Genomic DNA, 16,659 nt, shown 5'->3' with positions numbered 1-16,659 from the left:
TTGTCTACCTGTGCCACTCTTTAAGGGAGTCACGTGCTTGTACTCCAACGTCACTCCCCAGGGTACTGTTGTCTACTTTTACAAGTCTGTCCCTGGTTTAACTTCCGAAAATACTCCTCTTTGTACACATCTCAGTCATTTCTTGGCCCACGTACCCAATTTGTTGTAATCTGTTGTAATCCATTTCTGCAGCACACCACCAAGTCTGGTGTTGGAACGTAGAACGGTACAGCACAGGAACAAGTCCTTCTGCCCACAAGGTTGTGCCGAACAGGCTAAAAAGTAAATCAAGAACCCCCAAAATCTAATCCCTCCTACCTACACAATGTCTATATTCCTCCATCGTCCTCGCATTCATGTGCCAATCTAAACATCTCTTAAAAGCTTCTAATGTATTTGCCTCTACCACCATACCAGGCAACACATTCCAGGCACCCATGACTCTGAATAAAAAGCTTAACTTGTCACATCCCCTCTGAACCTACCCCTCTCACTTTGAATGCCCTCTGGTATTACATTGGGAAAAAGATGCTCTCTGTCTACTCTATGCCTCTCATAATCTAATAAACCTCTATCAGATCTCCCCGCAGCCTCCGCTGCTCCAGTGAAAACAACCCAAGTTTGTTCAGCCTCTCATGACGGCACATTTACTAACTATGCCACCTACATCTCATCTAAACCTTTAGTAACTATAGCAAAGACCAGGGGGACCCGGCACTGACTTCTGTGGCGCACCACTGGTCAGAAACCTCTGATCTGAAAAGCAACCCTCTACTAACACCCTCTGTCTCCTTTCACCAAGTTAGTGTTGTATCCACTTGGCTAGCTCACCCTGGATCTGCTCCCATGTTCTGGAGCAGCCTACCATCCAGAACATTGTCAAAAGCCTTGGAAAGATCCATGCCCTTCCCTCTTTAATTTCTCTTCAGGAAACTAATTCAAATATTAGTTTGGCATGATAGACAACGGGCCTGTTTCTGTGCTATTTCAGATATCCCACCGCTCCTGGAAGTTCTGTGAGTCTCCCGCATATTAACAGTGGCTCCCTGATGCCCGCAAATTATATACAATATCACGGAAATCAATTTTTTTGAAAGCGAGCGAGAGCACTTGAGAGCGCGCGAGCGACCACGAGAGAGAGCGAGAGTGCGCCATTGCAGTGTTCCAAAAAAAACATAAAACGTACGTCACCCCAGACTACACTAAAGTGTACCCCTGCCAAATAGGGGTCAAAATAATGACAGTGTTGCTCGCTGCACTGTTTGCAACAGTGACTTTTCTATTGCCCATGGTGGTTTAAGACTGTAAAGGACATGTTGAGGTGAGATTAACAGGTGTCATTCGTTCATTAGCATAGCTAACGTTATTTAAACTAGCTGGCCAGCTGCTAAGGAGCTACTCTATTGCAGACATCCCACCTCTCCCAGGAGTCTCCCACAAATTGATGGTGCTACCTCCCTGAAATGAGTTTTTGCAGGAGGGGATGTCTGCTATATGACTTATGAGAAGTGACTGCAGGAAGCACTGTTCATGTGGAATACGCCATTGCAACCACAGAGGCAGAGCTGGTTGAAGGCGCTGGCAAGTCGGCTGTCTTTCTGGCAGGTTACAATCAAAAGCAAATCTCAAAGTTCTGTTGTGTGTGTTTGTTGCGAACAAAATCTCTGAGACCCCGCCTCAGATGCTGTGAAGTTTTGTTTTCTGAGAGGGAAGGATGGAGCTGCCTTGAAGGTGGTGCCGTGTAGATTAACCAGACTGATTCCGTGGAAGAGGGGTTACCACGAGCAGGGTGAGTTTAGAATGGGTTTCAGAGAGAGGATGGATGCTGAGCTGGAAAGTGTTAGGAGTATGTGTCAGTTCAAATTTCTTCAGTCAGATGGTTGAGATCTTTGGAATTTGCTACCCTAGAGGATGGACAGTCACTGACATCATTCAGGCTGGCTTCAATTGAGTTTAGCATTCAAAGGGAGGCATTTAGACTGTGCCTAGTTACGAATACTTGAATTGTGGACACACTTACAGCCAGACAAGCTCCCATAATATTAATTTGAAAGTCCAACCTACAAATTATGAAACTCTGATTGTTCTTTCTGCTGGTCTTGCATCTTTGACATTCATTACAATACTGTGCTTACAATGCTAGGTGAGCGTTTAATAGCTCTGCACCTGTATTTGCTGGAATTTGGAAGGGGGGGGATCTTATTGAAAGCTATCAAAAGTTGAAAAGTCTCAGTAGAGTGGATGTGAAGAGGATGTCTGCTATGGCGGAGGAAGTCTCAGACCAGAGGGCACAGCCTCAGAATAGAGAGAGGTCAGGAGGAATTTCTTTAGCCAGAGGGTGGTGAATCTGTGAAATCTGTTGCCACAGGCGGCTGTGGAGGCCAAGTCATTGGGTACATTTATGGCAGAGGTTGATAGATTCTTGATTAGTCAGGGCTTGAAGCGATGCAGGGAGACGGCTAGAGATTGTGGCTGAGAGGAAAATGGATCAGCCATGATGAAATGGCAGAGCAGACTCGATGGGCCAGATGGCCTAATTCTGCTCCAAAGTATTATGTACTGTATGGTCTTAATGGTGATTTTTGTATTTTCCCAACTTGGGACAAAATCAACTGGAAGATATCTGCAAAAACAGAACCTGCTTATCACCCAGGGATGGTCTGTGTCTGCTAATAAATGATCTTACTGATTGCAGACCAAGCCAGGAGGGACTGTACCTATTGGCTTCTATTCCTGTGGCCATGTACCAGTATTGGTGGATTTTACCTTTCAATGCTGCTCAGACACAGATCTTTTTTTTTTCATTTTGTTTCTGCCTGAATCTGAAAACTGCCAAGTACCACATAGTCATCATGGAGACTGGGGAGCAAAAATCCGTCTCAGATTTGGCTGCCCTCAAAAGCGTGTCACATTTGGCCTGCTTCAGGTTGGCCAGTGGGTCAACATAGGGCTCAGCTAAGACTGTGTGATCACTCCAATGCTTTCCTCAACATTTCTTGTGGCAGCATTGTACCTCGCCTCCCATGATCTGTCTGCTGCAGTGAAGCAAGTGTGCTGGGTGTTTGAGGTGCAGTGTTGGGAGAACAAACTGATCCTCATCTGCCTTCATCTAACACTGGACTGGAAAGACTTAGAAGGAGATGAGGCCAAATGCAGGGAGATGGAACAAATTCAAGAACATTGTAGACACGGTAGCGTAGTGGTTGACACATTGCTGTACAGTACCAGTGACCCAGGTTCAATTCCCACCACTGTCTGTAAAGAGTTTGTACGTTCTCCCCATCACCGAGTGGGGTTTCCTCCCACAGTCCAAAGACTGTGTATGTTAATTAGTCCCGTGATTAGGCTGGGATTAAATTGTGGGATTGTTGGGTGGTGTGGTTTGCAGGGCTGGAAGGGCCTATACTGCTCTGTATTACAATAAATAAGCAAGCAACTTGGTTGGCATGGATAAGTTTGGCTGAAGGGCTGGTCTCCATGCTGTGTAGTTTTATGGCAGAGAGGAAGTTTATAAACAGCCTGCTATGTGCTCTTTGAAACTGAGCTTTTAAACTTGCTCTCCATAAATCCCTGCTATGGACAGACATCTTGTTGGAGTAAAGGATGCTACATATTTTCTTCCTTGGAGTGCAGGCCTGTGAAGTAGGGGTTAAAGGACCATAAACACGAGGGATCCTGTAGATGCTGAAAATCCAGATCAATGCCAGCAGAACTCAGCCAATCAGCTAGTACCTTTGGCAAGGTGGTACAATTCATTGAGCTTTGACTGTTGGGCTTGAACCTACATCTGGACTTGCAACACAGGTTTCAAGAAACTGGGAACAGATGACCCAACTCAAGCATGAGACAATCTGCAGATACTGGAAACCCATCTCCTTCTGTTTCCCCGTTGCCAGCTGCTGGTGGCTGGAACACCCCAGGCAGAATCAGCAGGCTGTATTTTCCTCCTGCTGATCTACTTTTGTCCAAGGTTACGAGTGCTCGGCTCAAAATAAGAAACTATTTTTAAAATAAAAGTCAGCCTGTATAACCCTGGCAACACAACACTGCAGCATTGTCTAAAGTAGAAATCAAACTGCAGATGTTGGAAATCAGAAATAAAAACAGAATCTTTTGCAGGTTACCCCACAGATGTCACCTGACCTGCTGAGTATCTTGAGAGCATTTTCTGTTTATGTTGAATACAGGGGTCTGACATGGGGAGAAACAGGCTAATATGCTCAATTAACAACAAAGGAAGTTTGTTACCCCCTGCCTTGCCATTGTGAGACCTAATGGAGTGGGTGTGTTGTGTTTGGTGTTGGCTGCTCACAGGCGCCATCTAGTGGTCAGGCACTAGTTTTCATTGGTCGAGAGAGAGAAAGAAAGAGGGAAGGTAGATCTGGATGTTTATGCAATAGTCGGAATAGAGCAGTGACAAAGCAACAGCCTGCTTTTAAAGCACTCCCATATTTTTCCCTCTCTGATATCACTGTAATATCAGCCCTTTTATGCAGGCTAAGCTCTACTCCCAACATTGAGAAGGGTGGGAAGAATGTTGAGGAAAAGTCTTTTTCAGTAAAAGAAGGAAGTCAAATTTTTTACCCAGCTTGAGATCGTATATGTTTTGTGTGAATGAATGTATTGGCCCTGGATCCAGAAGCAGCCATAGATCTTGCAACTCAACTCAGACCTAGTCTATGTTCTCAAGTAGACCTAAAAGATCCCATTGAACTATTTTTGTATAGCAAAAGAATTAACACCTCATTGTATGTCAAACATTTATACTTTGACTGACATCAAATTATCTGTTCATTATCGCATGGCCTTTGTAACAATTTCCTGCATTCCAACTACAGAAAGCACTTCATTATCTGTTTATCAAGTTGGAAGCTACTGTATTAAGGCAAATTCTTGTAACTGCATAACTTGAGGACAGACCAGAAAACAAAAACTACTGTTCAGCATTGCAACAACTACCATTGTTTTTACCCACTTATTTAATGTAACAGTGGGGATCAATGTTTCTGTGTGAACGCGTATGTTGTGTGGGTGTGTGTGTGTTGTATGTTTGCGCGTGTGTGTGCGTTGTGCACGCATTTGTTTACTGTAAAAAAAAGGGAACTCACAACAACATAAAGATTTCTCATTTTGTAACCAAACCTAATTGACCTTGCTTCAGGTCTTTGGAGTGCCCTTAAATGTTGTTGCCTTCTCCCTGCAACCAGTTGACATTGCTTTCAGTTTTGAGAGGGTTGGGATAATGATTCATAAGATTACTAATAATCAGTGTGGGCTTTTTGATTCACTTGGGTGGGGAAGGGGCCTTTATTAGCCAGCAGACTAATGGAGATCATTGTATTTTTTCAGCTGAATCCAAACCCCTTCCTTTCATTAACATCGATCTACCGAGATGGTCTGATTTTGAGTGACTAGAAAAAAAACAGCCCTTCCTAGTAACATACATCAAAGTTGCTGGTGAATGCAGCAGGCCAAGCAGCATCTATAGGAAGAGGCGCAGTCGACGTTTCAGGCCGAGACCCTTCGTCAGGACTAACTGAAGGAAGAGTGAGTAAGGGATTTGCTGCTTGGCCTGCTGCGTTCACCAGCAACTTTGATGTATGTTGCTTGAATTTCCAGCATCTGCAGAATTCCTGTTGTTTGCGTTTAAAAGCCCTTCCTAGTTCCTTTGTAACACAATTACTGCAGCATCGGCCACTTTCTTACCAATGTTGTGGAATCAGTCTGTACAAACTTCACCTCTGGTTGGGAGAGGAGGTAGTCACATAGCCTGGAATTTTAGCTAACTTTAAAGACGTTCACTTCCACGAATGTTCTATGCCATTCCTTGCTGAATCATACAGGGGTGTAACTCTGTGCCCACGGAGCACAACAGTAAGTCAAGACTGGTATCAAAGTATCTAATTATGGTGTATCACAGCACCTTTCTGTTTGCCAGCAAAGATGCATTGTACCTTTCTGTTCCTCGACAACCAGGCTTAACTCTCATAGGTTAGCAGTTGTGAACAGCAGCTTTGCATGATCTGTTCTCATTCTCCAACTGATGAACATCAAGACCACAGAGAGCACAGCAAGCCAGGGGCCTTGGTCTGTTCAACTTTTGGTGCACCAGAGGCCATCAGCAAGCCTCTGATCACACACTCTCTGCAGTGGTAAGCAATCTTGTGCTTTCTTAGCAACACACAGACACACACACACACACACACACACACACACACACACACACACACAGACAGACACAGGCACTCACACAGACACACACACACACAGACACACACACACACACACAGACACAGACAGACACACACAGACACAGACAGACAGACACACACACACACACACACACACAGACACACACAGACACAGACACAGACACACACACACTCACACTCACACTCACACTCACACACACACACAATGCTGGAGGAACTCAGCAGGCTAGGCAGCATTTATGGGGAAAAGAAGTACAGTCGATGTTTCGGGCTGAAACCCTTCAGCAGGGCTGGAGAGAAAATGTTGAGTACATTTAAAAGGTAGGGGGAAGGGATAAAGAACCATCAGGTGGCAGGTAAAACCTGAAAGTGGAGGGATGAAGTAAAGAGCTGGGAAGTTGAAAGAGCTCAAAGGCCATGGAAGAAAGGAAAAGGGAGAGGAGCACCAGCGGGAGGTGATGGGAGCAAGGAGATGAAGTAAGAGAGGGAAAAGGGGATGGGAAATGGTGAAGGAGGGGGTTGGTGGGGGCGTTATTGGAAGTTGGAGAAATCAATATTCATGCCATTAGGTTGGAGGCTACCCAAACGGAATATAAGGTGTTGTACTGGATGTTGAACGGCCTCAGTAGAGTGTCTGTGGGGAGGATGTTTCTTATGGTGGGGAAGTTTAGGACCAGAGGACACAGACTCAGAACATTCATTTAGAACAGAGATGAGGAGCAATTTCTTTAGCCAGAGGGTGGTGAATCTGTGGAATTCAATGCCACAGGCAGCTGTGGAGGCCAAGTCATTGGATGTATTTAAGGTGGAGGTTGATGGGATCTTGATTAGTCACGACATGAAAAGTTTCAGGCAGGAGAATTGGGTTGAGAAGGAAATGGATCGGCCATGGTCAAATGTCAGAGCAGAGTAGATGGGCCGAATTACCTAATGTGTCTGATGGTCTTGTGTAAGATGAAGGAATGCTTTCTGGTTCAACAGAGACTAGCGCTGGAAAAAGAGAGAATAGAACTCAATAGTAATTGAGATCTTTGCATCCACCTTGGAAATGACATCTGGATGTTAAAGTGACAAATTAAATAGACCAAGTTGTGGGAAGTGCTTAGAGATGGTTGTTTATTCCAATCTTGAATACTTTATTTAAAGCAGCTAATGGAAAATTATATGAGAATAGGAACATTTAATAGTTAAAAAAATTCAGCTGTAATGAAGACAATGAATGAACCATTTACTGTACTTGCACAATGTCATATGTTTAATGAGAGCTTTTGGAGAAGGGGGAATTATTTATAGCATTAATTGACTCATTGACAAAACCTCTTTTACACAGTGTTATCTTTTTATTCTTAAATAGACAACTTCAATATGTATGTTGCTTCTTTTGCCCATTACGCTGCTGGCGTTTCAGGCAGCAATGAAGGTCCTCCATCTCTGACTGCGTTCACGGTTTCCTTCACCGTGTCAGTAGCTTCCTCTTGGTTTGCTCTAGTCATGCAAGTCCTAGGTGGAGATGCGCACAGATGTGGAAGAATTCTTCACTGCTGCTCCCATAGCAATTTAGTTTGACCAGTCAGGGTTGTTATCCCTGAGCTGAACCCCTGAACCTGGAGGACGGGTGGACAGCTCTTAGTCTGGCCTCTACCCTTTGACCTGTTTACATGGGTGACCCTACCAAAGCTAAAACATAAAGCCCTGACTCCAGCCAGCATTGCTCTCCGGGTCATTGAGGCACGAAAGCCTCCAAGCCATGACAAGATTGTGGTCCTCGTGGAGGATTATGTATGTTAATAGTTAGAAAATTCTGCATGTTATATTTCCTAAGTGTACACAGTTTTGATCTGTTTACTTAAGCAAGAATTTATTTGCATTGGAAGGTTAGAGTAGCTTCAGTACATTGGTTCTTGGGATGAAGATGTTTCCTTACAAAGAAAAGTTGAGCTTCGGGACCTACACAAATTACAATGTAGAAGAATAAAAGTTCACCTTGAAGTTGCAGAGTCAAACAGCACAGAAAAATGCCCTTTGGCCCATCCTGTTTTTGCTGGCCATCAAGAAACTAACTATACTCATCCAATTACCAGCGTCCGATCCATAAGCCAACTTTGCCCTGACCATTCAAGTGCTTGTATAGCTGCTTGTTAGCTGCTACGAGAGAACCTGTCTCCAAACTCATCAGGAGTATTCCTGATTGCATCCACCAAATGGACAGGAGAATTTTTTTGCTCAGCTCCCCTCTAAACTTTCAATTCCTTACCTCAAACCTGTGCCTCGCATCTGTCTCAGGAAAAGGTTTTCTGCCATCTACTTTACCCATCTCCCTCAAAACTCTGTTTTCCTGCTTAGAACCACTCCCAGAAAGAAGTTTGGACTGTTCAGGGTTATGAGGGGGGACAGTATCAAATTATCTATGGTGTTGCTGAGTAACAGAGCCAAGAGGCCTTTGGCCTATTGCTGGATCACAATCTGTCCTATTTTCTTCAGTTCCTGCATAATTCAGCTGGGACCAGGCACTATGATGTCACTTATCAGCTAAATTGCATCATCCACTTATTGTGCCCACATGACTGAAACCAGCTAGCTTCACTTGGTCAGAGCTCAGCAGAGCTCCAATCCAAATCTGGCAACACATTAATCAGCGGATTAATTCAGAAATGGAACTGAAAATCCGATGTAATGTCTAAAGTAAATGTGTGTGTCAGGTAATGCAGAGCTCTGATTCCAGCTTTATCTTTATTTATGTATTTTTATCTTTATTTGTGTATTCTCTCCCGCAGACCCCCCCCCCCCGGTACTCTTCCCCCAGCCCCGCACTCTTCCTCCCTCCCCCCCCGGCACTCTTCCCCCCCCCCCGCACTCTCTTCACTCTCTTCCTCCCCCCCCCGCCGGCACTCTCTTCCTTCCCCCCCCCCCCCGCCGGCACTCTCTTCCTCCCCCCTCCCCAGGCACTCTCTTCCTCCCCCCCCAGCACTTTCTTCCTTCCACCCCCCCCAGCACTCTCTTTACCCCACCTAGCAGTCTCTTCCCTCGTACTCTCCCCTGCCCCTCTCCTCGCCTCCCCCCTCCCCTTGCGCTCTCCTTGCCACCCCCCCCGCCCCAATTTAACCTAAGCTCTTCTGTAGCCTTCTTATCCTTCTACCTCTGTCCCAGTGGGTTGGGCATCCATCTTCTCAACAGCCCACTACACTTGCCTCGAATGCAAGGGAAGAGTTTACACTGACCTTCTCTGTTTTCAGAAATGTGCTGCCTCATAGCCTGGTTCTGCATCAGCAAGAGTACTGAGATGTCTCCAGCGGACATGGAAATCAGGCAGCACCTTCTCATTGCAGTCGTATGATCTGAGCGGAAAGCCCATTACCACAGATATCAGCTGAGGGTGTGGGATCGTCTGGGCACATCCCACATTCCCCATCTGATCCCTGATCAGATGCATTTATGTACGAGGAAAAAGGAACACCATTTAAATGAGATATCCAAAATAGTAGGCCCCCCCCCCCCAAAACCCTATATAAAATGTAGCATTATATTGCCATTTCTAGGCACAGTAGTGTAATAGCAGATGTGTTGAATGCCCCCGAGAAGCATTGGAAAATCTCTGGTGTTTTAATCTCAAGGAAGCATAGAACGCGCTATTTGGTTCTTTCTCTGAACTGAAATTTAAATCCTTGACGCATATGAAAGGGTTCTGGTGAATTCCCTTCATATAATCTGAAGGGGTGGTTTTCTGAAACATTTTAGCGAATTCAAGTGCAGAATGATTTAAAATACGCTCTCTTTCTTACCACACATATGTTTAAAAAGTACCCGACTGACCTATTGTGGAGAGTTTTGTTTTCCTTTCTTGAATCTTGACCAAAAAAAAAATCGGATTATCTTTTTTTTTCTGTAAACTTCGGTTTCAGAGAGGCTATATCTGTGAGAGAATTTCTCTTACTCTTGACGGATTAAGAAAAAGTACATCTGAACTGCGTAGAAACTACCGTGTGGTTTTTAAGCAGAATCTTGTTCTATTACGACCAGCAACAACAAAAAAACATATCAGCAAATGTTGGCAATGTTAAGTCATCATTTACTGTAGAGCAGTCTGCTTTCCAGGAAGTGACTAGAAGAGATATTGTGAATGATGTTGCAAGGTTGTGTACACATGTGAGAAATGTAATTATAGAAAAGGAGTCCCTTATTTCCACTCTTCCCGCCCCCCCCGCCCCATGTCACCACCACCAAAGCCTTTTTAAATGCTCATTCCTGCATGCACATAATCTCCCTCAGAGCTGAGAGGCAGCGTCCTCTTGCCTCGACAGCTGAAGTCTGTGTGACATCTGTCAGTTGGTGAATGGTGTTGATAGCTATCAAAGGAACCGCTTGCTGGAGGATTTCTCCAGATAGCTATGGCCATGCTCCGAATTTTAACGTGCTGCAGAGAGAGGGTAAAGCTGAAAAAAAAAATAGAAGAATAATATTCTTGATGAATTGACAATCAATTTTGAATGATTGAGGGGTGCATTTGAAATGTGGGGAGAGAGTGAGGAAGACTGGATCTTTGTGCCGCTCTGGGGGTGTGCGTTATCAGTTCTGTTATTGGGAGGCTGGGGACGTTGAAGGAAATGAAGTATCTGGTTTGTTTTGTAAGGAGGAGGAGGAATGCAGGTCGACATTCCCAATAGTAAACAAATGGGGCACTGTGTCCCGTCATCACAGGATGTCCTTCCTCCAGCCCAATGACAGGAGGAAGGGATTGACGCGGGATTCCAGTGCAGTGGATAAAATCACTTCTAACTCTTCACTGCCCCACAGGGGCATCTCTGCAGTGAAATGTTTATCTGATCAGGTTAGCACCCTTACCATTTCTTCTTAACATGTTACTCCCTTTTTACTTTCCTGTCTTATTAAACAAGCAGCTTATAATGCATTTTCTTGAATATTTGACATTCTGCTTTTGTCTTGTAATAGCTTCTTAGATTTATACAGTTTTAAGGCAGCTGAGCTGTGTGCTTTAGTGTCTGTTTATAATTTGTGTTGCTGCAATTTCATTAGCTCTTCAGCTGTTACGTAGCTGTCTTCCTATTTCCAAATCATTTCTGGTAATTATTGTGAGAGAGGTGTGTTCACTTTGTACTGGCATTTTGTGAGTTAAGACCAGGAAATTGATTAGAAGGAAAAGGAGTCGCAAGAGTTTACTTTGGCTGTTTTGAACGTTTCTCGGTCAGGAAAGAAATTGTCCATTTAAAGGAACTTAATCATGTGCCTAGCGGGTGTGTCAATTTATTTATGTTGAAGGGGCATGGGATCTGGAAAAGGAGCCTGTTCAGCTTGAACTGTCTGGCTTGTCTTCTCAAGCACCCACAGTATAAAGAGCCACCAGAAGCTGCCGTTCGCATTAGCTTGCTATTGGCTCTGCACTGTTGATGTCTGTCCAGGTACAGATCCCGCCCTACAGCTGGCAGGTTTTGACAGGGAGGTTTTGGCATGTGAATCATCAGATTATTAATAGGAAACTTGAAAGAGGGAGGAGAAAGGAAGAGTCTCTTTTGGCTTATACTCACCGAAAGTTTCACTGCAACCATCAGCCCTTCAGTATTCACAAGAGGCATGAGCTCAGCACCTGTTAGAAGACCAGTGCAGTGTGATATCTGCAAGTGGGTTTGCATTCCAGCACAAAGCTGACAGTACCTGTGAGTACTACTCCTGTATATTTATGCGCAGTTGTCTAATTCCACAGTTCACTTTCTGTTCTTGCATTCTCTTTTCCTCCCATAGCTCTTAACAATACCTCCCCATTTCAGCAGTTTTGTTCTGCGTAAAATGCCTGTATCCTTCTCAGGCTATTTTTTTTCTCCCTCTCCTTTTCTCTTTCCTACATTTGAAATAATTATTTGATTGTTTCTCTAGATGTTCTGTGGGTGATTTTAACACTGCGCCACAGTGGCGACTTTGTGGAATTTCTCTTTGGGATTTTGAAGTAAATGATGCTTAAAGTATTTTACATAGCACTTGGCTGAAAAAGAAATGCTTGTCTGATCATTTGAGAGTATAATCTGTTTGCTGAAGGAAGCCTGCCACACTTCCAAAGCAGGGTTGAGTGGTGGGTCCTGATTTTTGTGCTGCTTCTGCACAGCGTTGCTGTGCTTGGCTCGGTGTCCGTGACGACTGGGGCCGGCTTGGCTGGCGTGATGGAGTTGCCAGCACTCCTATCTACTTCAGAGGATGAGGAAACGTCACGGCAGCTTATTTTTTGGGATATTGTTTGCTCCTGAATTGTGCTGGGAAAGTTCAAACTTCCCCATTTGGAAGGAGCAGTCAGTTCCGTTCCTGCCTTGCAGTGTTCCATAATTAACCTGCCGACGCAGACAGCAGCTCCTTCCTCTTTCCTTTGCTTGTTTGTGACACTTTCTGAAGTAGCTTTTCCATAGCCCACATCCCCAACTCCCCTTTCTCCTACATCCACCCCAACACCATCTCCGGCTAGGTGACTGGTCAGAATCCAACATGCACTTGTAATTGCAGAGAGAGGAAAAAAGATGCCCCATACTGCTGCTGATCACACAAAGGTTGAGGGTTAAGGGAGTTGCGAGTAAACAGGGGGAGAGGGGAGCCGAGGTGCCAGAGACAGGGAGCTGTTCACGTCAATTGCATTTGAAGCCTTTCAACTTACTCAGATTGACTATCAGCACTGGTTTTAGTGGCTTTGTTCCAGACTGGCGTCCTGGACATGAGGCGACCAAACATTTTAGTTAAAAGCTGGTTTGATGATTGCTCAAGTATGTTCAGCAACAAAACTGATGGCAAAAGTACCACAGTCTGCTGTATTAGTCACACACTGTCTCAGAGGAAACCACAGAATGTGGACAATTGAATTTAAACAAGTTTTTTTTTCCTCTCTCTTTCCATCAACCCCATCAATCCACCTCACCCTCCACTCCCATCTAGGTTTCCACAGCAAGTAGCTTGCACTGTCACATCTGAAGACTAAGGACTGAAGACACAGTGTGTGTGTGCGTGTGTGTGTGTGTGTGTGAAAGTGATGAAAGTGATGAAAATGGACATGGAAGATGTGGATATGACCAAGTGGACGGAGGCCGAGTTCGAAGAGAACTGCACGTACATTGTAAATGACCAGACCTGGGACCCCACCACTGATGACTGTCTGAGCCATGCTCAAGCTACCCTACCACGGAATCTGAAGTTCAAGTATGCACATGGCTCTAGCGAGGTAAGGATGCCGATATTCGCCCTCATTTTTTTTAAACCTTCTGAAAGCAGCTACAATTGTTAAAAGTTGGTGTCTTCCCAATCCCTGTTCCGGTGCAGGTAGTTTGTTGATTTTCACCACTGTTATCATCCTGGCTTCAAATTGAAGAAAGAAGCAATAAATGCTTCAAAGAACAATGTTCTCAAAAATTTATAGAAATTCATTAGTGCATATTTCACATGTATTATGTTGTAAGCTGGAGAAATCGAGCCACTCGGGAGGTTTTCAACTTTTTTTTAAGGAGCAGCTCCCGTCTGCTAGAATGCCTGATTAATTTAAAGTGTCACTGTGTTAATTCAGTGATATGTTAACACAATACATTTTTTAAATAGCACGCTTGAGTAGTTTCTGGGTGGCCAGTAAGTGCTTTATCTCATTAATCTATGACAGGCAACTAATGTGTTTTATATGAAACTAATTGGGCCAGATTAGAAATGTTTCTGTAGTCCACCACTTAACACAGAAAAACAGCATTGACTAGGTACAAATATGTTTCAAAGTTTTCATGACCTCCTTGAATGTTGTTCTAAAACTTGCTTTTATAGGTTGTAGCAATTCAAAGCAGGTAAATTGTGGATAATGGGGTATAACAACAGTAGAGCTGTTCTCTGTGAGTCTATATGTGTAATATAGATAATAGTAGTCCATTATAATATTTGATAACAGTCTGTGTTTAACAGTTACATTAATTTACATATATTTGATACAATAAACAAAAGTGTACATTTACAAATGGACCAGTAGGTGGAGTGAGTATGAAATAGTAGATTATGTTGTATGTAGAAATGCTTGTGTATCAATAACAGAACCAAATACCATTATAAAAATGGGGGGTGCAACTCGCTATTTATGTGGAGAATGAGGGCACATTAAAGAAGTTTAATAGTTTTCTCTTAATTGCAAAAGGCATCGATAGGGAGAATAGGCAGTAGCTACTTTCTCTGATTGGAAAGTGGAGACCACAAGCAAGCACCAGTTTAAAACAGGGTGAGTGGGGGTCTCGGAGTAAGGTTGGAAACAGAATGAATAGTTGATGCAGATTGTATCAACTTTTAATGAAACATCAGACAATGTGACGAAGGCAGAGGATGTCGAATGATAGTTGCTCTAGCACGGCCAATTGGTTTCTTTCCGCCCTTTGAACAGGGTTTTTGATTTAATTATTTGTGCGGCATGCTTTTTATGCTTGCAGTGTGGCAGATGAACCCGGAGACCTAGGTTCATTTTGCATATGTCCACACGGCTTCCCACCCACATCCCAAAGACGTGTGGGTTGGCCACTGTAAATTGCCCCATTCCAGGGGAGAATTGATGAGATTATCGGGAGAATTTTAAAAAAGGAATGAAGTTGCTGTTGATGGTCGGAGACTCAGTGAGCCGTGCTTTATCTCTCTGCGACTCTAAATAATCTTCACAATTAATGGCACGTTTCCAGTTGGTCATAGAAAGCTGAACAACATCCTTGATTCCCACAGTTTACTTGAAGTGTCTCTCAGCCCCATCAACACTCACAGGAAGTGTAGAAGGAGAGGAGACAGTAAGCTGTGGTGATTTATCAGAGAAAGCAATGGGTCGGAGCTGCATTGTGCTCGCTGACCACCTCCTTGATCGGTTTACATTCAAAATAGGTAGGGATCATTCCTGAAGTGGGTGGGTGTGATTCGTAGGTTCGATTCTAACCTACTAGTTAGCTCATGATTTATTTTTGAAACCACATGCAAAGCGGTTCATTTAAAATGTGATTTTATTGATTTAGGTTTATCTCCCTATTGTAAATTTGATTACAATTTGAATCAAATCCTGTGACCACAAGGTCACATCTCTACCAGCTGGGGATCTGAGCAACACCTTTCATAAATGCCTTTCTCCTATTTTTTTCTGATCCCCACAGGAAAGTATAACGTAATTCTATATATAGGATAGTGAACTAGAGCATAAGGTTATATGAAATAATCGCAAGGGTAGGCTTTTAGCCCATCTTGCCTCGCTCCACCATCGAAAAGACCAAAGGTGACTGTTTACCTCAACCTCACTTTCCTGAAGTAACCACAATTCCTCGATTCCCTAAATGTCCAATAATCCAACCCCCTCTGTCTTCAACCTATTGAATGACTGAGCCTCCACGTTAAACAGAGAATTCTTAAAAACGGCCTCTTAGTTTGAGATTGCAAGCCTTCCTTCCAGAAATACCAGCCAGGCAAGGCAAAATGAACCCTGTCGAGCCAAACATGTAGGAAACTTCCTACTTCAAATCAACGTACCCAAGATCAACAAATGCTGTGATGGGTGCTGCTGGGGGTTTCTGTCATGTTCAGTCGCCGCCGAGTGAAAAACCTTCAAGTGTTATTACCTAGCTTAGCTTGCTCTAGGCCAGGGAGGAGTTCCCAACCTGGGCTCCACAGACCCCTTGATAACAGTATTAATCCACAGCATTAAAAAAAAAGCAGGGAGCCCCTGGTCTAGGCTCAGTGGATTGGATATTTGATGTAGGACTCTCAAACTGTGCCTGAAAGTAAGTCTGAGAACAAAACAAGTTCAATTCAATTTCTAGACTACAATATACAATGGATCCAATTCCAAACTATTTGCTGAACGAGAATGAGGGCCCAGAATAGCTGACAGTATGACTGGAGTTGAGGAGGCCGTGTGTGAGGCGAAGGGACGTGAGCAAGAAGAGTGTCAGAAAGGGGGCTGGTGTAAAGGGGAAAATTAAACCCACAATGGGTTATCACCCATAGGGGTCCCTCCACGACCACGGCACCGTCCGAAATGGACAACGACTAGCGCTTTCTGGAAAGTCACAGAGAGAAGTTCTACCTAGTCTCTTTCCTCACACCCTTCTCAGCATGGGTGAAGATGCCCTCATATGTAAAAATATATTTTATATATAGTAAAAATATATTGTGATTTCTGATCTTTGAGTAACACACATATAAATTTAAAGTGACCTTTTAAACAGTCGGCAATTTTTAAGAAGGCATCACTAGTATGTAAACTGTAATCACCATTTAACTTCACAGACTTTTAATTAATAACTTGGAAGTTGTTCCCTATGTAAATAATTAAAGTAAATTGATTTAATGAAGATGTGGCAGAACTGTTCTTCTGTTTTTCGTCTGTGAGGCAGACGTGCAGTGTGACCTACCTCACTGACAGAGATAGATGTTCCATGCAAGAGTAGTGGGGGTCAGGGTTATTATA

At 43.8% G+C, this 16,659-nt stretch overlaps 1 protein-coding gene across 3 annotated transcripts in view; it reads left to right on the top strand.

Annotated features, from left to right (window-relative positions):
* Positions 1-16,659, top strand: part of prdm1a (PR domain containing 1a, with ZNF domain) — a 106,175-nt gene that overhangs the window by 63,485 nt on the left and 26,031 nt on the right. For 2 of the 3 annotated variants that reach the window (XM_063073119.1, XM_063073103.1), the window contains exons 1-2: positions 11,564-11,881; positions 13,137-13,419. In XM_063073119.1, coding sequence (XP_062929189.1) covers positions 13,231-13,419 — 189 coding nt within the window. In that variant the 5' untranslated portion in view covers positions 11,564-11,881; positions 13,137-13,230. Of the gene's footprint in view, positions 1-11,563; positions 11,882-13,136; positions 13,420-16,659 lie in introns of those variants that run through there. The other variant, XM_063073112.1, reaches the window with a different exon arrangement.

This window comes from Mobula hypostoma, chromosome 2, assembly GCF_963921235.1.
Source record: "Mobula hypostoma chromosome 2, sMobHyp1.1, whole genome shotgun sequence".
In the NCBI taxonomy this organism is placed as follows: Eukaryota; Metazoa; Chordata; class Chondrichthyes; order Myliobatiformes; family Myliobatidae; genus Mobula; species Mobula hypostoma.
This window is presented reverse-complemented; position numbering and strand designations above follow the sequence as displayed.